This window comes from Lepisosteus oculatus, chromosome 4 (genome assembly GCF_040954835.1).
Source record: "Lepisosteus oculatus isolate fLepOcu1 chromosome 4, fLepOcu1.hap2, whole genome shotgun sequence".
NCBI lineage: Eukaryota > Metazoa > Chordata > Actinopteri > Semionotiformes > Lepisosteidae > Lepisosteus > Lepisosteus oculatus.
The window spans coordinates 65,282,401-65,307,569 of record NC_090699.1 but is presented as its reverse complement, the minus strand read 5'-3'; the positions used below and the strand labels follow the sequence as shown (position 1 = coordinate 65,307,569).

Sequence of the window (25,169 nt, the reverse complement as noted above, 5' to 3'; positions counted from 1 at the left end):
CGGCTCTCCAAGTCTGTGCTGTGATATTCCAGCCACAGCTCCGTCCTTTTCTCCGGGCTGCCGGCTCTTCTTGCTATCGAGCCTCGGGACGTTTACCATCAGCGCCCCTTTCCTCTCTTTCGGTCTCCCCCCTCCCGGCCCTCTCTCAGTTCCCCCCCGTCGGTCGCTGGCACGATTCAGGCTGTCACACCGCCTTGAGGGGCCTTGAGGGGTACTGGACGTAACGGGCACCTCGTCCGGGCGCTCCATCTCCGTGGAGCGGGGGCCGGGGCTCACCGGCGATGCCGGCGGCTTCGGGCTGCAGCACTCAGGAGGCGGGGAGGGGGGGGGGGCTCTTCTCTTCTCGTTCTCCCTCCCCTCCGTAAAAAGCAAACCCCTGTTATCATGAAGATTTTATGGGGCTGCTGGGAAGATTGCAAGTGGAAGAGGTTGTGAGGTTGTGAGGAGATGAGAGTGAGGCTGTAGAGGTGGAATGTGAGCGTGCAGCCAGCTGGCGGGGGGGGGTGATCACCAAAGTCCCCTGGGGAAGGCTTTCAGGTTAAATATTGAAAGAGATCCCCCACTGCTTTGTAATTGTCTGGTGCAAACTGTGTGTAACCGTATATGCAGAAAGAGGGCAAGGGAAGCTTAGCGCAGTAATGTTGGTTTGGATAGGATCTTTGCACAAAGGGTTGTGGGAGTGTGGATCAGGCGGCACATTCGTGTTGTTGAAGACAAGCCCGTGACATACCAGTTGAATGATCTTGTCAAATCAAATAGTGACTAATTCCGAAATGGGCTGGACTGGCTTAATAACTTCCTCTCGTTTGTGACTAATCTTCTGTTCTTAACTGGCCCAGGATTCAGTTCAAGGTAAACAAAGAATGAATCTGAAGCCGCAGGTTCATGCTGCAGCTACAGTACATGTCCCAGTTCACTTCCTTATTTTTGTAGAGCTGCCCTGAGACTGACATGAGGCTCATCTCCCTGTGACTCCAGGGAGGCGGGAGGTCAGGTTCGTGGCGGTAAATGAAAATAAAAGGAAATGTGAAACAGGTTGTGCTTTAAAGGAAGCCTTACAGCGAGGTGCAAAGTTTCCTCCCTTTGAAAAAGCGCAGCTGTGGCGCAAGCCGTCTGGGCATTAAGGGCCTGTTATCCGCACGAGCCCCGGTCACTTTGAAGGAGGATTTACGACGCTGAAAAGCAGCGAGTGACAAATTCAAGCACCCCGGCGAGCTGGAGACTTGTCTGGCTCTGCTTGTCTTGGGAACAGTAGGGGTTTTCTGTGTTGTATTTTCTGCCTTTTCTTTACGTTTTGAGCCGTCCACAGTAGTGGTGGAGCCCCAGTACCTGCGCCCTGTTATCGGGGTGCGCTTGTTGGGGGGGGGCGTCCGTTTCGGTTGTTACCCGCCAGGGGGTGAACACGCCTTCTCCCCAGATCAGCAGAGGGCGGGGAGAGGAAAGCTCTCCTCGCCCTTCAAACACGATCCGAGGGATCACCCTCTTGTCTTCCTGTCTTCTTGCTCCGAGCGGGAATGAAGAGCTGGGGAGCGGTGGGCGGAGGTGGCCTGTCCTGTGGGAGTGGATCGGTCCGATCCCAGCGCTCAGGTGTTGCGTCTCGAAGCTGCGCGCGATGTTTGCGCATTCCTGTGGTGTGAAGAGGCTCAGGCGCCCTGTAATCTCGAGAGGTGCCCGCTCCGTACTCCTCAAATTAAAGAGCAGCTCTGCTGTAGAGGGCTCCTTCCCATTCCTGACTAAAACCCGTGTTGCGCGGTTTCGAGGCCCCTGGTGCTCAGTGCCTGTGCAGCAGGCTGTCCACTCGGCCCCACTCCATCACTCAAGCATCGCTGTCGCTCAGGACCTCCGCGCCGGGGCAAATTAGTCTTTTGCATAATGCGAGTCCCAGCGGATGACTCCCTCTGTGGGAGACGGCTTTTAGCTGCCGGAGAAGCTTAGCTCTTAAAGCCTGTTAATTGTGTCGCTCCTGGAGGGAGTGGGGGGGGGGGGATCCTGGTTCATTTTTAATTTCATTTGCTCGGGGGAGAGAAAGAAAAAAAAAAGGACTCAGACAGGCTCTGGCAGTGCAGGACTTAGGCGCTGCGGGAAGAGACAGGTCCTCCTGGTATCCAGGGGAAGCTGTCAGGAAAATGGCACTGGGTGAGGTATGTCGCCCTCTGCCACTCCCACAGGCAGGGAGGAGAGGTTCTGCAAGCACTGCCTTCAAATTCCTTTGTCAATTCCTTTGTCAGTCTCTTGCTGTTGGTTTGGCTCTGTCCCGCCCCAGTCCTCCGACTTCAAGACCCAATCTTCTGGAGACAGAGCGGAATTAATGAGTCCGTCTTTCATGCGACGACGAAAGACAGTTCTCTTGTAGCTTGTAGTGTCACCAGTTCGGAGCTGCGCAGGGATCTTGACTCCCTTGGTACTTTTTCTCCGTGTCATGTTGGACTGGGTTTCTGACATGAGGGAATTCCTCTGAGCCAGTGTTTATTACAGTCTGTCAGACGGCAGAGGGCTGGGGTATGCACAGCGGGGGAATGTGTGTGTGTCTGTCCAGAGGTTGTTAATGAGACCCACACAGAGGAGTGAACAAAAGTGAATCCAGGGCAGCCACAGGAGGGCAGGGGAGCCTGTCCTGAGCAGAGGAAAGCACACAAACCCACATGAAGTGAGCCTGGAAACACCTCCAGGCTGGCCTGTCTCCAGCAGAACGTGCAGGACCTGCTTCCTCTCGGGTAACAGGAAACAGAGGGACAGGTGGGCGACCAGGTGAGAGTAGGAGAGGGAGAGGAGGTGTGCAGGTGAGAGTGAGAGAGGAATTGGTCATGAAAGCACCTGTATGCAGGAAGCACAGCAGCCATGGGACAGCAGGAGTGTGTGGTGGAGGTGAGCAGGAGTGTCCCAAGGGCTCTGGGTGTGTGTGTGTGTGTGCATCTGGACCTGGCAGGACACACAGCAGAGCCCTACCTGCGGGGGACCCCCTCTTCCCTCATGGTGTCCCTGGGGGATGACGCCCTGATGCTCCCGTGACTAGAAAGTGTGAAAGAAGGGGAGACTAGTCAGAGCTCTTCCTGTTTCTCTGTTTGTCTTGCGCTATTACTATTGGGGAGGGGTTGATAAGCGGCCTGTGTACACCGGCCTCCAGCTCGTGTCTGTCACTGTGGTTTTAGCTCCTGTGCCTGCTATGCTGAGACACCCCGATGCATATCATCCCATTCACACGCACACACACACACATGCACAGACACACACACACGCGCACTCACACACACACACACACACACACAGCAAGCAGGATCAAGCAGTTGGCTGCAGTGAAAACCGCAGCCCAGGGACCCATGACGCCCTGCTCGTCGGAGAGCTTTAAAAGTATCCGTTTTCCCATCTGGGGGCCAGGAAACATTTCCCCGGGGGCACACAATGGAGGGGTCAGCCGCGGTTGAGCGGAGTCTGTCAGGTCTGGGGGTTAGCGAGGCTGCAGGGAGATGAGATACCGGCTTTTATTCCCAAACCGCCATCTCCACGCACCCACCCTTGGAGGCCAAAGAAAACACAGCCGCCCCCTTGAAGACTCGCTGAGCTCCACAGCCAAGAGTAATGACTGATGACCTCTCCCGTGACTGATGACCACGACCACTCTGATGACCACGACTGATGATGAGACCGCTCTGCTGAGCAAGAGTGATGACAGACTTGTCACCGGTACTGATGACAAGACCACTCTGGTAACCAAGAGCACTCTGATGGACAAGACTGACGGCCGAATCTGACGAGACCTCTCTGATGACCAGGAGCACTCAGATGGACGAGACTGACGGCCGAATCTGACGAGACCTCTCTGATGACCAGGAGCATTCAGATGGACGAGACTGATGGCAGAAACTGACGAGCCCTCTCTGATGATGACATCATGCTGATGGCCGAGACAGATGACCAATATTGATGATGAGACCACGCTGATGGTCAAGGCCAATGCGAAGACAGCTCTAATGGCCGAGACTGATGACGAGACCACTCTGATGGCCAGGAGCACTCGATGGACGAGACCAATGACCAAGACTGATGACTGCTCCAAAGATTGAAAGTGCTCCGCTCCACAGCAATCCCTTTCTTCCTTCTCCTGCCTTCTTTCTGGTTAAAGCCGGTCAAATTCATGTTGCTCCTGAGTCTGTTTTCAAGTTTTCCCGCTGCTGTCTGCTTCCGGTTTCCTTGACCTTGCTCACAGTCCAGAGGCGCGATCTGTAGCACAACCTGCCCGTTATCTAACGAGAGGGGTCATGCTGAGAGAGGATAATTTGATTGTGCAGAGAGAGGATAAGTGTGTATGCAGTATGGGTACATATGGCCCTAATTTCTCCCATCTTTTCATGACACAGAAAAGTCATTAAGTATTGTGACTAATGGCTCTCAGATGTCCCTGTGAATTAGCTAATGTACATCAGCCTGTGGGCCTATTCAAGCACGAATCGAACACCAGTTCTTCAGCGCAGGGTTTTAAGGTAGTGTTTTAGCATGGCTTATCCTAAATAATAGAAGAGTCCAACTGCTATAGTTGGGACTGAGTGCTCAGTGCTGGTGTCATCTGATCTGCTGAGATCCATACTGTATTTCTTCAAGAGAGTGCAGTTTCTCTTTACTTTTAAATCTGAATATTGCGATCCTAATCTAGGGGTCTCTCAATCCCAGAGTCCAGCATGGTCTAAAGGACCTTATGACATGAACAGTTTCTATAGACTCGGAACTGTCTGACTGTGATCAGCTGAGCAGGTGATTTGTCAAATGAAGTCATCTAGAGTGGGGCCAGAGGTCTCTTAATTGACAGATTACTTGCTTAATTCATCAATGTAGCAAGTGTTCTTAATCTCTCCAGACAGGTGAAAGGACTGGGGCTCTCCTGGTCTAATCCAGGTTGTACTTTGTTTTTTTTTTCTTTGTAAAACTAAAGTCGTATTTGTAGAGGTGAATCTGTATCCAATTACATTTTTCTGCAGCCTCTGGAATTCAAAGAGCTTTGCTTTCTGGATGTCCTGACTGGATTAAGAGGTATCAATTGCATTGAGGTCTCTGGTTCCACTGTTATTACTTGACCCAGGTGATGTCTGCATGCCCACAGATCACTTGAGTGAATGATGAATTCTGTAGCAAAAGTGTTTATCCTTTACATTATAGCCAGTGTCCCTAACAAGGCAGTAAGGAAATTGATTTATCGATGAAGAGTAATTTACAGGGCTGGACAGAGTGGATACTCACTGCGCTCCTCTTTTTAATATGCACACTCCCGAAAATCAACATTTGCAGATGAGAGAAGGCCCTTAGTCCCATCTATCCTCTTTGAACCAAGGATCTCATCCAGCTGGTTCTTGCAAGAAGCCAGGCTGCCTGTTTGAACCACATGGCCGGGCAGTTCCACCCTCCCACCACCCTTTGTGTCAAGAAGTGCCTTGGGGTCTCATTTTCAAATGAGCTTGTAGTGGACATTAGTAGAATTATTCTTTCTTTAAACCTCACCTACCTGCTTCAGTCCCGCTATCTGCTCATTTCACTCGTTCATCCCTTGTATTTGCTTGACTGTTGTATGAAAAACAATAACAGAACCCTCTCCGAGAGACCATGTGTTCAGACCTGGGCTCCCCGACTGGAATGCAGTGGTCTGCCTCAGAGGGCAGAGGCCATCGTTTAGGTAAAACAAACCATTCAATTTCACAGGGAGGTGTTCACTACACAAAAGTAGCGGGTTTTTTTTTTTTGCACTTGATTGTAAATACATCTGGAGAAAGGAGGGCAGTTGAACTCGTACGCGATGTGAAGAATGTGGCTCCTGTTCCAAACGTTGTCAGCTTACACTGGGAGAGTAACTGCGAAACCTGAGGGCTCACCCATCGCTTCAGACACGTCAGTCACCAGATCTGCAGGGAAGGACTTGAAAGGGATGAAAAGCAGATCGAAGCGCCTGTGGTCTTCCTTCTGAATAGGCAGTCGGAGTGGCCTGGGGTCCGGGATTTCCACCCCCGGGGAGATGGAAAAAATGGGACGAGGCGGAGGGGAAGGAGAGCAGGCGACGCCGAGGAACAGAGGAAGGAATGCTGTGAATCCGTACGGAGGTGGGCGGGGAGGCGCTCTCCCAACATGGCCGAAGGGGGCCTTCTGCCGAGGCGGAGAGCAGACAATGAGCAGAATTCCAGGCGGCATTCCTCGGAATTTCCCCGAGCGGTGCCATAGATATCCAACATTCCGGAACGCGTGGACAGCCTGCAGCGCCGGGCTCCGCTGCCGAACTCCCTTCGCTCCTGCAGCTCCTGTCCGCGGTGTGTGTGTGTGTGTGTGTGTGTGTGTGTGTGTGTGTGTGTGTGTGTGCTTGACGTGACCTGTGTGTGACTGTTGTTCCGTGTGATTCACTAGTTCCTGTTCTCACCACTCCTTTGCCTTCATTTCCCCGTCGGCAGTTATTACCAGTAATTAAATATCGGGATGGGCCCTCGTCCCCCTCCTCAGCCTCCTCAGCCTCCCCTCGGAGCCTGCAGAAACTCTGGAAGGACGTTCCCACAGATCCAGACCTGGTGCACGCTGGGCACCCCTTGCTGACAGGAACAGACCTTGTCTCCTCCACGCCTCCCTGTGTTCGCAGGGGGGAAGGACTTCAGATCGACAGTATGACAGCGGCTCTCTCTCAGGGAGGACAAGAGCCCAGTCGCCAACGAGAGGAGCCCCTCAGCCCGTCCAGTCCATCTGATCGCGGGGTCTGATCCAGCTGCTTCTTGCAAGAAAAGATAGGCGGTTATGCAGCAGGGTCCTAATATTGTGAGGATGTGGAAGGTTTGGTTAACAAATAGTTGAATAGCGCGTGAAAGCCATGAACTGGGGCTTCTCCGTGCGTTTGCTCGGCGCTCTGGTGTCGGTAGAGGCAGATGGGGCTGACTCAGGCCGCGCACCTCGGAGACAGCCCTTCCCCACTCTCCTGTCCAAGAGTCCCCCTGTCCCGGGAGGCTGTCCCTCTCTGTCCCTTTCCTGTTCTCCTTTCAGTCGTGCAGGAGGACGAATGTCGCCTCTCCGCTGGCTTCCTCTTGAGCGTTTCACAGCGAGAGAGAGCCCAGGAGCCCACAGTGGATTCCACTCTGCCGGTTGTGTCTCCAAGGAAAACTCTCCGTTTCCTGTGGGAGCAGGGCAGGAGCTGGGAGAAATTCCGCAAGTGGAGTCGGGCGCCTTATACTGGGCTCAGCGCTTGCGGGACGTCCGCGGGAGAAAATATGTAGATGTGCTTTGACCCCCCGCCCCCAAATGTATCTAACCAGCCAAACCTGATGCTGTCCCTGATGTTGGCTCTATACTGTCAATCTGTATCCTTGGGCTGGAGGCTGATGGTGTCTCCTGCTGGCTCTCCGGGAGCCTATTGACAAGGAGGCTGTGTTCTGGATCCTATGCTGCGTCGTTGCCTGTCCCAGGAAATCGTTGCTTTATTTGTCGCTGGTCATGCAGTAGCTCCACGCTGATGCGGCGCATGGTGACAGTGAAAGAGACGATCGCATTCCACAGCGCATTCCCAAACGGCATGCCGTGCCAGGCCCCGCTGGACCGAGGGAGGGGGGCGGGGGCGGGGTGTCGCCCTTGGCATCCTTCAAGTCAAGTCAGAATCCGCCCCTCTGCCCCCTCCCCCCTCTCGTCACTCTCATCCCAACGGGAGCGGGAGCCCCCGACGAATTCTTTCCTGTATCCAGGTCCCAGGAATGCGGGGCTCTCTTTGTGAAGCGCTGACCTGCGCGCATGGCTCTGTCTCCTTACCGTCCCCCCACTGAGGGCAGCCTCTGCCCTCCCCCGAATCCAGGCTGGTCCTCTTCCTGCGCCCCGGGGGCCGGGGGCTGGGGGGGCGGGTCCGACTCTTGGGTTTTCCCAGGCGGAGCCGCTCCTGTCCCACCCTGACCCTGTGTCCGCGCGGGGAATTCCAGGAATTTGACACGCGGGACAGTGGCAGCCTCACCGATGGCACTGGGCAGATGTTTCCAGAGGTGATGGGGGGGTGCGTGGCTCAGAGAGGGCGCCCCCCTCTGGCGGGACACCTCTCCGACCAGGAAAGGGGCAATCCCTGGGAAATGTCCGATGTGCCCCATCCATCGGGAAGATGTGAGTTCAGGAGCCACGGGGGAGCTCCGTCAGATTCCGATTGCCCGCACTTCACAGCCCTAAATCCCAAGACCAGCCATCTGTTCAGACTACAGCTGTGTCCCCCGCCTGACCGCGCTTGTTCTGTGTTGGGCTGCGCCCACGCCCTCGGCCCTCGGCCCTCAGCCCTCAGCCCTCGGCACAGTCGACTCTTTGTCTTCCGACCCCTGCTGGAGAAGTGTGCGCCGGCACTCGTCTCAGTCCCGAAGCTGACTCAGAGGGCGTGCCCGCAGCTCGTGGGCGACTGTTACCCCGCCGTCTCTCGTGGCCGGCATCGCTCCATCTCCTCGGATCAGGGACTCTCCTTCGTAAGAGCTCATTAAGGATCAGCCAGCAGCTCGCCGAGCTGTTCTGGGGTGAGCAGCAGAGTTTCCCTGCAGTGCGACCGCAGGTAGCCAGACCTGGTTCCCAGTTGCAGGAGAAAATGAGCGTATTTGTTTTTACAAAGTGTTCCAGGTCTGCGTCCCCTGTGATCTCTCTTTTCCACTACAGCCCCCTGGCCGGCTTTCAAGACCCCGCGCGGGACCGGTTGTTGCAGGAGAACGGATCTCAAAAAAAAAAACCAGCTGAAATAGACAACACATGTTGGAGCGTGGGGCCAGCCAGCTCCATCCCCAGAAATATGTTCCTCCTGAATCTCTGAGATGTATTTTATGTGTAACATCTGAGAATCATCTCTGAACTCAGCTGTTGTATCTTTTCATAAACAACGTAGCTTTACCCTGCATAGTCTGTGCACTCTCTTCATTGATCAGCAGCTCGTTCAGCATCATTTGATTTTTTCCAGTGGTTGCGTCAGCTTCCTGTTACTCAGTGTTGAAACAGCTTTGTTGGTTTTCATTCAACTTTAGTCCGAAACTCAACAGCTATGGTAACGAGCGTAGGAAGTAGGAAGGGGATTGTTCGGTAGGTTACTGCTGGAGCCTGAGGGATAAAAACCTTATTCCCGAGCCCCTTGAAAATGGAAGGCAATACATGTCTGGGCTTTTAACCTTCAGCACTAATACAGTGTTGAGTTCTGACAGCTTTTAAAGGAATAAGAAGAAAATTAAAATTCCAACTCATTAAGCAAATTGAAAATGACACTTTATTTGCATGTTTCTGGAGCTGGAACCTATCCTAGCAAGGCGGTGTGCATACAGACACACCAGGGCCAGCTTTTCCCAGAAGCTGATTCACCTACCAGCATGTCTCTGCACTGTGGGAGGAAACTGGAGCACCCAGAGGAAACCCACACAAACACAAGGACAGCATACAAACTCCACACAGACAGCACCGCCGGAATCGAACCCAGGACCCTAGCACTGTAAACGCAGCCGTGCTAACTGCTGTGTCACCCTTTGTGCACCCAGAGGCTCGAAAGAGGTTTTGTGGTGCGCTTGACATTTTTAACAGCGCTGCTGCTTATGTGGTAGTAGGAGCAACACTGTCAGATACTACAGGTCCCTCAGTTCCTGGTCCAGGTAAGTGTTTTTTCTGACCTGTGTGGGTAATATTTCTTCCCATGTACTTGATGTTCATCATCGCTTTTATCAGGGGCGAATTGGCACTAGATGAAAAGCTTCCCTCCAGCACAGCTGCACCTTCCTCCCAGATGTTTTGATCGTTTCTTGTGAACTCAGGGGGACTTTCGGCCTGCGTGAGGACAGGTTCCCCTGCCTGCTTTCATTTTCTTTGGGTTTTATGGCAAGTGTGTTTTTCTTCCCTGGAATATGGGTGTTTCCCTCACTGATTAACTATCATTTGTCAATGCAGCACTGCAATAAAAAGACGGGAAGTTTCTCCTGTTTCTACCAGATAAAGAGATGGCTTTGATCCGTAGTTATTCTTTAATTAAGTCTCTGGCCAGAGGGAGAACAACCAGTGTGTGAGGCCTTCTGATTCCTGCCGTGTGCTGTTTCTCTGAGATCAGCGGCACATTCGTCACTGCCCTGCTGGCAGACGCAAGCCCAGTGTCTGCCAGTTCAAGGTATAAGACAGTGGGTTTCAGGGTGTCTGGGCTGCAGTGTGGTTAGGGGCTCTAGACTGGTGGTTGAAGTGTTGTGGGTTCAAATCCATAGTAATAAACCGCTGGTGGACCACAGTAAAGATCTCTTAATGTTCAAACTGTAATCTCACCTGCTTAGTAAAATTATATCTGCCAGGCATCAAGTCTCGGGGATAAATAAAATATACACAGAGATGATCAAAGTTTAGGCACATTTGTCATACACCGTTGGGGGATGGCCTTTCCTGGAACTGTGCGGTGAGCCCTGCCTGGAGAGAGACTTTTATGTGTTCTGTTATGTGCTCTTGTATGTAGCTGAGCTGTTTGGACATGAATAATACCGCTTCATGGAATGCAGGGGATACCAGGACCATGTCGGCCTCTTCAGTGTGCGGCTTATTCCCCCTCTGAGCCTAATCCCCTGCACAATGGTGCGATTGTTGGAAGATCTGACAGTGCCTTAGCGTAAATTCACATGGTGCGCTCGCTATCTCTAAACGAGCTCCAGCTTGGGTATGAACAGGCAAGCTTGGGTATGAACAGGCAAATCTTTCTGCTATAGCTGTCTGTGGCTCTGTCGGTTTCATCCACAGCAACGTGGAAAGTATGTATCTGCCCGTTTTGTTACATACAGTACATGTTTTGGTACCTGTTTATCCGCCAGGGTTTTCTGGAGCTGTAAACAAAACTGCCATACAGGAGTCATGTTACAATAGGGAGCTACTGTACAGTGCACGTATGGTACAATAGTCATGTTGTAGCACGGAGCTCTAGTATATGAGGCAGCCTCTTGTTCCACACCAAAGAGGACAGTCCCACCCCTCACAGCTCACCACTAACTGTTCCCCAGCACACTGGTCAGCGCGAGAGCATTCAGCGCAGGGTGATCTCCCTGTGAGAAGCGCGAGCCGTCAGCGCAGGGTGATCTGACTGTGGGAGCCGTCAGCCCAGGGTGAACTGTGCCCAGCAGGGCAGGTGCAAAGTGTTCTTGCCCGGTATCTGGCCGAGGCAACCCTGCAGAGGTGTACAGGGCGTCAGGGGTTAGCGAGCCAGGTCCCGGGATCTGGACAGAGCTGGGCTCGGGTTCCAGACTCGGCTTAGGCACACATGATGTCCAAGTCAGCCGTGACACTGACAGACGGATGGATTTATGTGTCGCTGGTCAGTTTCGTAAACCACACTGTGCCTCAAACACTGATGTGTTTTAGGAAGTGCTTTTGGCCCTTACTGTACATCATATTCCTCTTTTCCTGTTTTTTTAAAAAATAAATGCCTATCTGCCTGAATCAGAGCGTGCTTTTCTCTGTCATAAAAAATAAAAGGCCAGCTTAATGCATTATTCAGGCCCCGCAGCTTGGATCGCAGCTCTCCGGGTGACATTCCAGCTCCTGGAATTCCTGCTCCGGCAGCTGGCTGGCTGGCTTCGCTGGGACCCTGGCCCGGTGAGGCTGCCCCGGCGCGGCCCCGGTCAGGCGTGCTGACGTGATTCTTTGCAGACGCAGAGAAAAGGCCAGCTGGTTATCGAAGCCTCGAGATTGGAGATGCTCTCCCTGCCCAGTCAAACAAACAAACGAATGCTCCCTGCTCTGCCTAAGTCTTCCTAACCTTTTCCGAATGGAAAAGAAGAGTAGGGGAGTCCAACTCCGTGATTTCGGTTTGGAAGCGCATTCCGATCTGGGAGCGCCCTTCAGTCCTTTTGGAAGGCCCCGGTCGCCGCAGTGCTCGGCAGGGGCGCTCCTGCTTTCCTGCTCCCTTTGGCTTTGTGCTGCTCAGGCCCTGCTGTCAGTGGGGCTGCTGTACAAACAAGGAGGAGGAAGAGCCCCTGTGTGGTCTCACAGCAGGGGACCCAGGGGGTCACTCCGGCGGCGGCCTAAAAAAAACACTGCCAAGGAGAAGGCGGGCCGGGTAAACGCCCACCACTCCACTAGGGGGTGCCAATCGCCGTCGTACCCCACACGCTCCTGTGGCACGTGGCGTGGCCGGGAGACTGATACAGCCTCCACAGCTGCATGTGTGTCTCGAGCCCTCAATAACGTATCGGTCTCGGCCTGGAGGCTTGCAGAAGCATGGCCCCACGATTGAACTGGAGACAGGCGACGGTGCTGCGAGGTTCTAATCCCGCTAAACCAAGCCCGCTCACCCCAGAACGAGCTGATTGCCCCATAATGCTTTGAGCCCCATACAGTGGACATCACCCTTCTGCTACAGCATCTGCTTCAGTCCCTGCGCAACCAGGAAGCCTGGGCTGTCAGGTGCCGCTCTGTTTCTTGCTTGTTTTGGTGTTGTTGGGTTACAAACATTGCTGCCTTCGCGACACAAGCCGCTCATTTTGGTGCGGCGGGGTTCTGCAGATGGTGTGCTGTTGTGTTCTTGACCGGTCTTTTTTGCAAGAGCTCACAAGAGCAAAAAAAGCATGGGTCACTGGAAGGGGTTAGAGTTTGGCAGGGCGTTGAGAGGGGTTAACACTTTTATGAATCTCCTTCTCTGTTTTGTGTTGGAAGAGTTCTGCGGAGGGCCACCCTCGGAGAGCCAGCTTGCAGAGGGGGGAGGGAGCGGATGGGGAAATCCAGTTTGACTTGAGACACAGGCGCTTGGTGACCTCTGACCCAGGCCGGAACGACAGGGGGCGTGTCGTGTGCCTGCCCTGCTAATGACTCCCCTGGGGAGGAAGGCGTATAGGGGGGCGGAGGGGTGGTAGCTGGCAGGGGCTTTTCCTGTGACACCTCACCGTGTGGAGCAGGACGGCCAGGACTCTGAATGGGAGAAGACGGGAAGCAGGGACAGCAGGGACAGAGTACCTGACTCACAAAAGAAATGAGCCAGCCTTTCCCAAAAGTGGGGACAGGGAGCCCCAGGGTACATGATGGCCTGATTGTAGGGGTCATGCACAGGTCAGGAAACACATCAGAGCAAGTGACTGGCCTGAGCCCTGGTGCTAATTGTTGTTCCTGGCCCCCTCGCTTATTATCTCCATGTCTCAGGTATTTTGTGCATCTCGCAGGGGGGGTGGGGGCAGGACTGCGGAAAGTAGGTTCCCTCGCTCTGCCACTCGGACGCCCACAAAGGCACCCCTCCACTCTCCCCTCGCGGCCTCCTCGCGGTCTCCGAGAGTCAGCCAGCTCCTGCGCAGCCAGGCGCGGACTCGACATTCCGGACCCGTTCCGCCATCCCCCGCCCCACAACATCCAAAGCGCCAGAGGTGAATTCCAGCCCCCTGGCCCGTCACGCGCGCGCTCACGCTGCGGTTCGATCTCACCGGCCCGCGCTGAATACTTCAGGGTGTTAGACAAGAGGGCATTCAGGCCACCTGTCCTGCTAGGCAGCTCCAGTGGTAGTTACCTGATCCCATGATCTCATCCGCCACCTTCTTGGTGGAAACCAGGGTATCGGCTTCAACCACCCAGCTGGGCTGCTTGTTCCACGTCCCCGCCGCACTTTGTGTAAAGAAGTGCCTCCTGTTCTCGTTTTTTGCGCGCACGTTCGCGCAGTTTCCGCTCCTGCCCTGAGGTCTGTGTACCTGCGAGGACCCCCTCGAATTCGACTTCGCCCTTTCCCGCCCTCGCTCAGTGTGGCGGGCGGAAGAGCCCCCATCGTGGGCACACGAAAGACCCCTGTTGTACTTCTTTTACGTCCTCGCCCTCGGCCCTCAGTCTGCACGCGAGCCGAGCCGTCTGCGCTGTCGAAGTTACCGGCCGGGGTGTGCGTCGCTGGTGCCTTACTCCAGGAAGAGTTCCCGTCGGCAAGCTGCAGAAGCCAACAGCGCAGAGTCCCTCACGCAGGTGTGCATGTAGTGTACAGAATCAGTGCTGGTGATGCAGTGCACAGCTGTGTGCAAGTGGCAGCCTCTTAAAGAGATGGGCTTTTTCAGCCAGTAGGCCAGGAGCGCAGGGAGGGGGGAGCAGGAGGTTTGCACATTGCACTGCTCCCAGGCACTTAATTTATGGCCCAGGATTTCTATGGTGTCAAGTGGGGAATGTCATTCCTGTAGTTTTTCTCTCATTCCCTCTAGCCTGACGACCTCCCTTACAAACCATAAACACCCCCCCCCCCTCCCCAATGCCCTGCCCCCCTCCCTTTGAGAGACTGGGGAGGGAGGGATTAAAAATTCTGGCAGGGGAAGCCACATTGCACTGTTCTCCTCCTCCTCCCCTTTTCTCTCCCTCCCTCCCTCTCTCCCTCTCTCCACTCCTGTTGAATTGAGGCTATTATTCCGAAGTCCTTTCACTTGTTTGCTGTGTGCACTGGCTCCTTACAGCGTGCAAGTTCAAGGAAGAGAAGTTCAGTTGCGCACCACCTATCCAAATATAGACCATACCGCAGTTTCTGCTGCCAGGACTTTTACACACTCTCTCCTGGGGTGTCTAAACCCTGTGGGCTTTCCCTACTTTTTCTTTACTCCACACCTGAAGTTCTGCTGAGAGGACTAGAGAAAGAATATATTATCTCAGGGCTGTGAGCTTGCCTACTGAGCAGCGGAGAGCTCCGGGCAGCAGGTCTGGGCTGGACTGGGGTGGGATTCCGGCTGGATGGCGTTGGCTCCGGTCACTGGATTCTCCGGAGCTGTGGGCTGATCGCAGGTGAGCCTCCCCGAGTGTCTCCTGATCCGCACAATCCCTGCTGGAGCGAAAGAGTTCCCGCAAAGTCCCAATCTCGTGCTGTGGTGCCGTTCTCGGCGGTAACGCGTGGTGCTGTCTTGCGCTGTATTGTGATGTGCTGATCTGGGCTGTGATGTACCGCTGTGCGCTGTGTTATGCTGTGGAGTCCTGCTCTTGTGTTGCTCTGTGCTGTGCTGTGGTGTTCTGCTCTGTGCTGTGTTATCCTCTCCTATACTGTACAGTGCTATACTGTCCTGCACTGTTCCTGTGCTATGATATGCTGTGCTGTGTTACCCTGTGCTGCACTGGTCTGTGCTGTGATACACTGTGTTGTGTTATGCTGTACTGTCTGTGCTCTGCAATATTGTGCTGCTCTGTTAACTGTTAAGCTATGTGGTGCTGTTCTGCTGTGTGTTGTTACACTGTGATGTACAGCTCTGCGCTGTGTTACTCTGTACTATACTGCACTGTGCTGTTCAGTGTTGTACTTGTCTGTGCTGTCTAGTATTGTACTGCTCTGTGCTGTGTTGTGTGGTGTGGTGTTGTACTGCTCTGTGCTGTGTTATGTGGTGTGGTGTTGTACTGCTCTGAGCTGTGTTATGTGGTGTGGTGTTGTACTGCTCTGAGCTGTGTTATGTGGTGTTGTACTGCTCTGTGCTGTGTTATGTGGTGTGGTGTTGTACTGCTCTGAGCTGTGTTATGTGGTGTTGTACTGCTCTGTGCTGTGTTATGTGGTGTGGTGTTATACTGCTCTGTGCTGTGTTGTGTGGTGTGGTGTTGTACTGCTCTGTGCTGTGTTGTGTGGTGTGGTGTTGTACTGCTCTGTGCTGTGTTGTGTGGTGTGGTATTGTACTGCTCTGTGCTGTGTTGTGTGGTGTGGTGTTGTACTGCTCTGTGCTGTGTTATGTGGTGTGGTGTTATACTGCTCTGTGCTGTGTTGTGTGGTGTGGTGTTGTACTGCTCTGTGCTGTGTTGTGTGGTGTGGTGTTGTACTGCTCTGTGCTGTGTTGTGTGGTGTGGTATTGTACTGCTCTGTGCTGTGTTGTGTGGTGTGGTGTTGTACTGCTCTGTGCTGTGTTGTGTGGTGTGGTGTTGTACTGCTCTGTGCTGTGTTATGTGGTGTGGTGTTGTACTGCTCTGTGCTGTGTTGTGTGGTGTGGTGCTGTACTGCTCTGTGCTGTGTTGTGTGGTGTGGTGTTGTACTGCTCTGTGCTGTTCGGTGTTGTGCTGCTCCGCACTGCGGGAGGGTGAGTCCTTCAGAAGCACGCTGAGGTCTTCTCAGCCGGTGCCTCTCAGAAAGGAAGGACCAAAAGCCGCTAATTACTTGCAGTCAAACGTTCTGTTTGCTCTTGTGCACCACTTCATAGGAGGAGGGCTGCTTTCCCATTATTACTGCCTTCCTCACAGGAGGCATTGTATTCTGCTGGTCTGCTGCCAGAGAAAACCTCTCAGGGGTGAAGCCAGTGTGCTTCTCTTTCTAATAAAGCAGGTACAAGATGAAACGACACAGCGCCTTCTTCTCACACTGATGTGCCAGGTTTCTTGGGGAATAGAATGTTTTATGCCTCTTGGTTTCCTGGGTACATTTTGCAGCAGTACAAACCCCCTTCATAGGAGTTTTATAGCCGTATAGAGTAGAAGAGCAGATTTCAGGTGGTTTTGTGTTCTTTCTAAACTGAAGTGGATTTTAAAAGTCTCTTGCGATCCCTGTTAGTTGGGTCAGGCAGTCATACTTGGGCCCCTTTTTCTGTAGTTGTGTGAATCGTGATGGAGAGCTGATTTTGGCCTGGGCTGCACTGCCCTGTTGTGAAGGCTGGTGGATCAGAGATCTGCCGTTCAGGCCAGCTGACGTCTTCTGTGCTCCTCGAGTTCAAGGGTGTTGTCCAAGGGCCTCTGGGCCTGTGGAAATCCGGGGCAGGACAGGGCAGCTGCTCTTCAGCACACAGAGCTCAGTGTTACTGGACAGGTGTCCGGTGTGGGTAGGAGCAGTGTTAGAGAGCAGAGGACAGCCTGTGTATTCATCTGAAAAGCGTGACACAGAAAATTACATTTTGTCTCTGCGTTTTTTCCTGCGGGTTTAAGACATTGTTATATCAAATAAAATGTTTTGCTCCGTCGTGGTTGATCACAGTCTTTGCTGGATACCGCAGGTCCATGCTGCTCCATACGTCACGCCACGATACTGCATCTTAAAGGCTCTGGGGAGCCCGTGCAAAGTTAAAAGCTAGCACAAGAAGGCAATGCCCTTGCGTGAGGTCAAACATCACTCAGCAGAAGTTTCATCAGGAGACAGGGGGGCACTCCCAGCAGTGGGGCGTACTGTGGGCAGGTGTTCACAGCGGGGGCGACAGGTCAGGGATCCGGCTCTGCACAGGCCTGGACTGCTCTCGCTGACTCCGCCAGCGCTGGGCCTGTCCCGGTGTCCCATGAAGAGAGCGTTCATGTCCCACCCACAGCAGGTTAGCCCCTCGCCCCCCTCCCCCACCTGTTTGAATATCTGCGTCTTGTATAGAAATCAGGCAAAAAAAACAGCACCTTTCTCTGGGACACCGCAGACCCCCCCAGCCTCGACGCGGGGGACCCCGAGACCCCGAGCCGGGAGCGGGGCTCGTTCCTGCTGTGAGCTCTGGCCAGGGGTGGAGGGGCTCCCTGGCTGGTTCCCCGGAGCAGGGGTGTTGAGTAAGTCTTCCCTGGCTGGAGTGAATTCATGGAAAGAGTGAGAGAGAGCAGTCCCCATGCCAAGGTGCGCCTCGGATCAATGAGCTCTGAACTATCGGGGCCCTGACCCACTGGCCCCCCCTCGGTTGTAACTGCGCTGTAACTGACGTCTTTATGGTCACTTTCTCTCTGCTGGCGCCGCCCGGCTCTTGGGCTCCTCCCAGAAAAGCAGATCCGTTGCAGGGGACTCTGAGAGCCACCGGGGGATGCTGGAAAATCCCGGGAAATGCGATGCGATTAGATTCCCTTTCCGTGCTTGATGGTATTAACACGTGCACCCTCTGGAACGGCTGCTCTTTTCCAAAATAGCCGGGAGGTGCTGGCCAGGGTCCCCCATGCCAGTCGCATCTATGATGTGAGCTCTGTGTTATTTTTAGGCCTGTGTCCCGCTTGCGAAGTCCCTTTTCCTCTCTGCGCGCCCCGCCCCGACGAGGGTGGCCTGACGCAAACGAAGTCAAAGAAGAGACGACGACGACGACGACGACGATGAGGATGACGGCGACACCGGGCGCCTTGCTCTTCCTCGGCTTGCTGACGGCGCAGGTGGCCGGTGGACTCGGCAGAGTCAGCAGCTCTTCCTCCTCCTCCTCCTCCTCCCCCCGGATGAAGCTGTCTTACCAAGGTGAGCCCCGCCTCTCCCCCGCAGTCCCCCCACAGTAATCCTACAGCTTCTCTGGCCGGTCCTTTCCCCGCTCCGAGCTGGTGCTGCTGCCGTCAGGGTCGCACGATGTTCCGAACCCCATTGTGTGCAGCGCACGTCTTGTCTTTCTTTAACTGATCGCTTTGCTTTGTTCCTGCGGTCTGCAGTGCTGGTATGATGCTTTTACCTGAACTCTTCTTCACGTCACTGATTTTACTGCAGAAAGCCCCAGCACACGGTTTTGTCAGTGTAAACTGGAAAGCTGTGCTGCTAGGGCGGTCAAACCAGTCTTGCACATTAATATCCTCCCCTGCCAGATCACACAGCAGCACCGAATTAGCCAGAAACGGTGACAGGATACTTGAAGTGGGGATATGGAACAGTAGGCAATTGTCAGGCGACATAACCTTTTACAATCATTCAGAAGGCACTGTTTAATTTCACCAGCACAAGAAGCGGCAAGGGTTTTAAAGCTCAGAGATCTCTTTCCTAAGTAAACCCGACATATATACAATAAGAATATAGGAGAGATTATAAAACAGAGGAGGCCATTTGGTTTGGTTGCAAGAATCCAACAGATCCCAGGATCTCACACAGCTGTTTCTTGGAAGAAACCAGGGAATCGGCTTTAACTACACGGCGGAGCAGCCCGTTCCACTCTCCCACAACTCTTCGTGTAAAGAGGTGGCTCGTGGCCTGATTGGAGGATGTTTTCTGGCTGATTTTTGCAAGAAACCCAGGATATAGGTTACAGCAATGTGGTTGGGCAGCGTGCTCCAGACCCCAGCCACTCTTTGGGTACAGAAGTTTCTCCTGTTCTCAGTTTTAAATGCACTTCCCTGTACTGCAGTTTCCCCTTGTGTCCTCTGGCCTGTGTTCGACTGCTGATTCTGAGGGAGCCCAGTGGTTTAACTTGGTGGATGTTGAATGCTTGAATAAGCTCTTCTCTTCTCTTCTTCAAGACTAAAAAGATTCAGTTTTCGATGGAGATTCGTTGAGACAGAATTCAGAAGTGTAAAACACATCACTGCCTGCTGTAGTGACCTTTGGGGCTGATGTCGAACCCTCCCTGCGTTCCCAAACATGAGGCAGAGCTGCTCGGGCTCCCATTGTGTCCCAGTTTATCAGCTCAGCGCAGGACGTGGCGAGGCGGAGAGGGAAAGGTCGCCTGTCCCTCCCTCCGAGTCGAGCAGCAGAGAGGAAAGGGAGAGAAGCCCTGGGCAGCTTTTGGCAGAGCGCGCTTGGGCGAGATCAGAGGCCCGCGGTCGCTCGCAGTGTGCCCGTCTGCCGCGGTAGGCGCTGTGAGGCAGCGGGTGAGGAGTCTGTTCAGAGCACACTGACGTCTGGCCTGATGGCAGGGCATCTCTCCGATCTGAATTAAAATGAATTACCCGTCCAGAGTCGGAGGCCCCGGTAATTCCGAAATCCGTTCCAATCCTTGCACACATCCGCATGGAGGGCGTCCATCCCTCCGTTCTGTAACCGCTTCATCCAGTACAGCGATTCGGTGGGGGAGACGGATTCTATCCCAGCATGCAACGGGTGCAAGGCAGGACGGGGCGCCAGTCCGTCGTTGGGCCGGCACACGAACGCTCGATCTTCCCAGAAGACAATTAACCCACCAGCACCTCTTTGGAGTGTGGGAGCCGACCGGAGCAGAGGGAGAACACGCAGGCTCCACGCAGACAGCACCTGTGAGGCAGCAATGCTGACCCCTGGCTGCATACAGAGGCTTTAAATCCAGTTCCTGCTGCTGCGCTCATCCCAGAAGGCCTGGTGCCGACACAGGCCCGGTGAGACGAGCCGCGCTCCGGCACAGAAGCGCGCGGGCTCACGCAGGCTCCGCGGAAAACAGAGGGGTCCCGTCCCCGCGGGGGGGAGATCCGTCACGGCGCTCCGCACTCGTCCGCTGAGCCTTTTTTTCCAGCCGGCGTGAGGCCCCAGCCCCCCCTCCTTCCTCTCCTTTTCCATCCGAAAGTCCGGGTCGTTCCCCCCGAGGTGACGTCATCGGATGGAACGCGGATTGTTTTCTTCGGCTCTGGAAAAAAAAAAAAGGCGTCTGGACGGGACGGGCCGCTCTTTCAGATGAAATAACAGTCATCTCACTTACAGTTCATCCAGGGGAGCCAGGAGAGGGACTACTGGAAGTGAGCTGTGGTGCGGAGAAGTGCTTCTGCACTTTCTCCTGTGGACGTGCCTGCTGTCTCCCAGTAAGCAGGACGGGGACGTGCTCTCCGGAGTGATGTGCGTAGGCAGTTGCAGAGCTGGGCTTCGAACCAGGGACCCAGTTCCCGCAAGCCCCTGAGCTTTGACCCTGTCCACCCAGCCTCCTGAGTGTGAGTTCAGTGACCCAGCGCATCTCTGAAACAAAGCTTGACCGGGCTTGACCGAGGGACGACTGAAGCCCCAGCAGTTCAAAACTAGATGATGGAAAAACAAAAGAGCTGATTGGTGGTATGGGTCCTGGGATTTTTCGGGTGCAGTATTTTGCCTTTTTTCCTTGCGCAAAGTTTACTCCCCTCGTGTCATTTGCCAGACTTTGATAATCCAGAGTTAGAAGGAGGTGGATTCGTTTCCCTGCGGACCTCATTTCAAAGAAGGTGGGGTTGCAGTGAGGCCTTCTCCTGGGAGTGTGTGTATGTGTATAGGTGTGAAAATGGAGGGCAGGGTTTGTACAGTCCACGCTCACAGTCCGTTTCCCCGGTGACACGCACACCCTGTTGCCATGGCGATACTGCTGCACATTCCAGCATAGGCTGCTGCATCTGGAGGGCCCCTGGATTCCACTGTGTCCACGGCAACTGAAGAAGACAGCTGGTGAAGATGGGGCTGCAGAATTGAGGGTGGGGGGGGAGTGGGGGTGAGGGACACAGAGAGATCAGGAAGGAGAGAGATGGGAAGGGGAATTGAATGACAATGTGGACCACTGTAGGGGACTGCACTGGAGGAGCGCAGCCAGGACTGAGCGATGCAGATCCAGACTCCGACACGCACCTGCGTGTCGCACCTGACTGATGCAGTACGTGAGTTGATAGAGAACAATGCGGTAAAATAAGTGAGCAGAACTAGATCTGACAGCATTACCGGGCCTCAGAATCACCTAGAAAGATAATCAGGTCGGATAATTTTAGCATCATTCCAAGGGCGTATAAATAAGACCTACTGTACTCCCGTGTCTCCGACATCTCGTGCGCTGTTGTAACTTCGTGGGGGAAAGTGTAACAAACAGGTGTGGCTGGTTTCTCTCCGCGGTGCCGGGCCGCGCGGTCTGGTCCTGGCCCGTGGAGAAAATTGCGTTTCGGGATGCGGCACAGGGAGGCGGGGACCGATTCCTCGGCGCTGCCGTCGGGAAGGCCTCGCCCACTCCGGAATCCGCTCCGAGCCCTGTCTCCAGGCGCTGTGTTTGTTTGGAAAGCGACAGGCGGCCTTGCGGCACAGAACGGTGACGTCTCTGGGCTGCGGCGCGGTGCAGAAGTTTCCCAGGTGGCGGAGTGTCTGTTATCAGCTGAGCTGCGCGGTCGAGATCGAAGGTCAATGCTGCGTGTCAGGTGACGTGTTGTTCTCAGGCCGTGCCCCTGGGATTCCTTCCTGCGCGGCAGTTCGGCGTGGGCTGTTGGGGAATGTCGCATGACTGGGATCCTTGTCCTACTGCTGTTGTGCTACTTTAAGGGTGATGAGATAAGAGGAAATGCAGTCCAGGAACAGGACTGTTCTTGGAAGTGTGCCACTTCTCTACACAAAGGAGGGTGGAGGTCTGGAACGAGTTGCACAGTCATGGCTGTTGAGTATGTGTGATAGCGTGGGTTGTATCCTTTCTTATGTTCATGAAGTGTTTAGGTCAATACTCTATTTAGGGAAATCATGGCAATAAAATTGAACTTTACTTTAAATAGCGCCTGTGATGGACTGGTGTCCCATCCGGGGCGTACCCTGCCTTGCTCCTGTTGGTTTCTGGGATAGGCTCCAGCTCCCCCGCAACCCTGAATCGGATAAAGGGGTTAGAAAATGTATGGACAGATGGATTATATAGCGCCTTTAACAGTAATCCTCTCTAGGTGTTTTTTTTTAAATAACCATGATAATGCTGTTTATTAGAGGGTGCACAATGTCTGATGCCCTTTCCTCTTCATCTCATTTGACCTGCTCAGCTTCTGGTCAAGAACAACTGGCATCCAATGAGGTCTCCCATAGTGAGTCCCATAGATACTGTAGGAGGTCCTGACTATCCGGGACAGAGTGCGGGTTCGAGGCGAGGCCCTGCTGTGCTCATGGGGCGCCTGCGCTGTCGTTGCAGAGCTGGCAGCGGTGCACGGCGTGCGGAGGTTCGAGCTGGAGCGCTCCTGCTCTTTCGGGGCCCTGCTGCTGGACGAGGAGCGCGGGAGGCTCTTCGTGGGCGCCAAGAACTTCCTGCTGTCGCTGAGCCTGGACAACATCGCCAAGCAGGAGCACAAGGTCAGGACACGGGGCGGAGCTCTTTCCCCTGTGAGTCCCAGCCCAGGCTGGACGGGGTGCCCTTCGCCCCGGGAGGCGGGGATGGCAGGGTGGCTGCTCGGTCCGACAAATATCCGGGGATCCCTGATGGTGGAAGGGGTGGGATTCATCTCGGCTGGCCTCTGGTCGCCTCTCCCCCTGCCCTTTGACCTCTCTGATGAATCTGACATACATCCGGCATGTCTTCCATCCATGTGAAGGGTGAAGGCCTGGGAGGAATTGTCAGAAAGGGCACTTAAATAAAGAAAAGTCCCAGGAGGATTAGTTCAAGGACACTGCATCAGACAGGACCGACGTTGGTCCACAACCCGGGGCGGCTGAGGTTAGTGCAGGCAAGGTCTACTCCAGCTCAGGTGCTGCGAAGCTCAGCTTCCAAGTTGTGCATCACATGAGAACGCATTGGTCTTTAACGCGCCGGAATCTCGCTTGATTCTTGATTGCGAGGGAGAGCAGTCAGGCTGGCGAAAGGTGGGAGCCGATTTCCTCTCCTGGGTTTTCCGGGCCGGTTCAGACAGCAGGTGGCAGGCGTGACCCGCAGCCCTCCCTCCGGCTTGGACCTGATCTCGGATTCCTGCAGGGACAGCGTGCTTTTTGCCCCGACATTCCCACGTTGCGCGGGATGGTCTGCCATCGACTCGGGCTGGCTGGCGGCGGCACAGGGGCCCCCAGCCCGGTCCGGTGAGGGGCTCTCTGGGTGCTGGGCCACTTGGCGCCCGTGCGTTCCTGCTGGAAGTGAGGAAGACGGGATGAGGTCAAGGGCCTTCAAATCGTCAGCCTCTCAGTTCAAGTCTCCCCCCGCTGTCTCCTCCCTCTGCAGAGCGTGGCCCGGCACGACCCCCCCTGACCCCCACCCCTCATGCCTGGCCATTCCTGAGACTCCTGTCTGGGCCGGACCAGGGCGGCCCCCTCTTTTCTGATTTTTTGTTTTGTCCTGGATTCATTTTGTATTTTTTCAGCCTTTTTTAAAGGAAAAGCGTATCGGGACACGGAAAGTCCTGATGTCCAGTACTTCGGAACGCCAGGCGCCGGCGGGTGTGGGGGGGCGGCACCATCAGGCTGTTGGACTCTGGGAACGTTGATTGCCTTCCGCGCTGGGGAGAATAGAGAGAGCGTCGGGGGGGGGGCGAGGGTCCTGCTTCGTGGCACCCTTTTAAAATGGGTCAAGCAAGCAGAGGCCTGAAAAAAAGATTTCGCCTTGAAACCTTGAGCAACAAATCAAGCCAGTAAGGGGTTCAGTTTCGGAACGCGGCTGAGACTCAGGCCAGGACCTCTCTCATACCTCCCTGCTGTTCCAACAGGAAAGAGCTTGATGATCTGCAGCAGCTCTGCCAGCCACTGACCTCGCAGACCCACATGCTGTCCCCTGGGGGCTCTGTGCCTGCGTGTCCCAGCGCCCCCCCCTTCCAGGCCCCTGTCTTCATCCTGTCTCCCTCGGGGCAGGACGCGTCTGGTGACCCCATACCTGAAGCAGACGGGGGCCCCTCCCGTGTACCGGCCTGCTTGACCTCTGACCTCCCGCCTGCCTCTTTCTCTCCTGCAGATCTACTGGCCGGCCCCTGTGGACTGGAGGGAGGAGTGCAACTGGGCGGGGAAGGACATCAACGTGAGTACCGGCGTGCGAGTTTTTCGGTGCTGCCCGGTGAGGGCGTGGGGCTGGCTGGACACGGGAGCTTTTAAAGCCGACCCTGTCCCATCGCACGGGTCGAACTGTCTATCAGCTCTCGAACCCGCTGGCTGCCCCAGTCTGGCAGCTGAAGGGACTGGGGGGGCTGGTGTTTTCGGGTGATGTGCTGAGCTGGGAGCTGGGAGCTGGGAGCAGGTAGTATCCTTAGTGGGAAGAGCTGAGTGTCTCCAGCTGGGCGGGTCATTGCTCCGGGGTCATGAGGGCGAGTTCAGGAGCGCTCGGCGTGAGAAGGCTCTGGACGCCTGGGGCCGCGTCCTCTCGGATTCCAGCCTTATTCCATTGGATCCCTCTGGATCCCGTTGTGGAATGTCTCTGGGAGTGGAGCCGGCCAGCACCTTGATGAGTTCATTGAGGTGATCAATCAGTTTCGGAGCCGGTTGTGCGGCTGAGCTGGACCCCTCCAACCCATGGCCACGAACTACGGTCTGGTTTATTAAAAGCAAGAAAGTGCAGCCGAATCTATGGTGTCGCACAGCATCCTAGACTCCCCTGGCGCCCTCCCGCTGGGACAGGGCTGGAGGAGATTCTGAAGCGCAGGGAAACTGCTCTGCTTGTGTGAGTGTCTGTCTGCACAAAACAGACTGCTGTGGGCAGAGGCTGTGAGGCTGGTGTCCCCTTAATCTATTCACGGTGCACTTCTGAGCATGTGGTACAGGAAGTGGCGACAGTGCGGCCCTGTTCACCTCATGATGCCCCTCTTTCAAACGCATGCGGCACGGCCTGTGAACGTCGGCCCTCGCACCTCTGGGGTCGGCAGCGGCGCTTTCTGGCGAACTGGAAAATCATTTTCATGCTGCGCGGTTGAATTCCACAACGGAGCTGAAGATCGCTATCTGAGTAATGGCATTTCCACCTTTAATGGTTGCGTGTTTAGTGCGCAGTTACTGTATCTCGGCATTCGCAAAACAAATAGCAGCGCTA

General features: G+C 54.7%; 1 protein-coding gene across 3 annotated transcripts in view; it reads left to right on the top strand.

The window, feature by feature from the left end:
* Positions 1-25,169, top strand: part of sema3b (sema domain, immunoglobulin domain (Ig), short basic domain, secreted, (semaphorin) 3B) — a 41,784-nt gene that overhangs the window by 1,423 nt on the left and 15,192 nt on the right. Inside the window, exons 1-4 of one of the 3 annotated variants that reach the window (XM_069189552.1) lie at positions 9,235-9,596; positions 17,811-18,055; positions 22,368-22,525; positions 24,105-24,167. In XM_069189552.1, the coding sequence (XP_069045653.1) occupies positions 17,920-18,055; positions 22,368-22,525; positions 24,105-24,167 (357 nt within the window). In that variant the 5' untranslated portion in view covers positions 9,235-9,596; positions 17,811-17,919. Of the gene's footprint in view, positions 1-9,234; positions 9,597-14,188; positions 14,698-17,810; positions 18,056-22,367; positions 22,526-24,104; positions 24,168-25,169 lie in introns of those variants that run through there. The other 2 variants (XM_069189549.1, XM_069189551.1) reach the window with 2 other exon arrangements.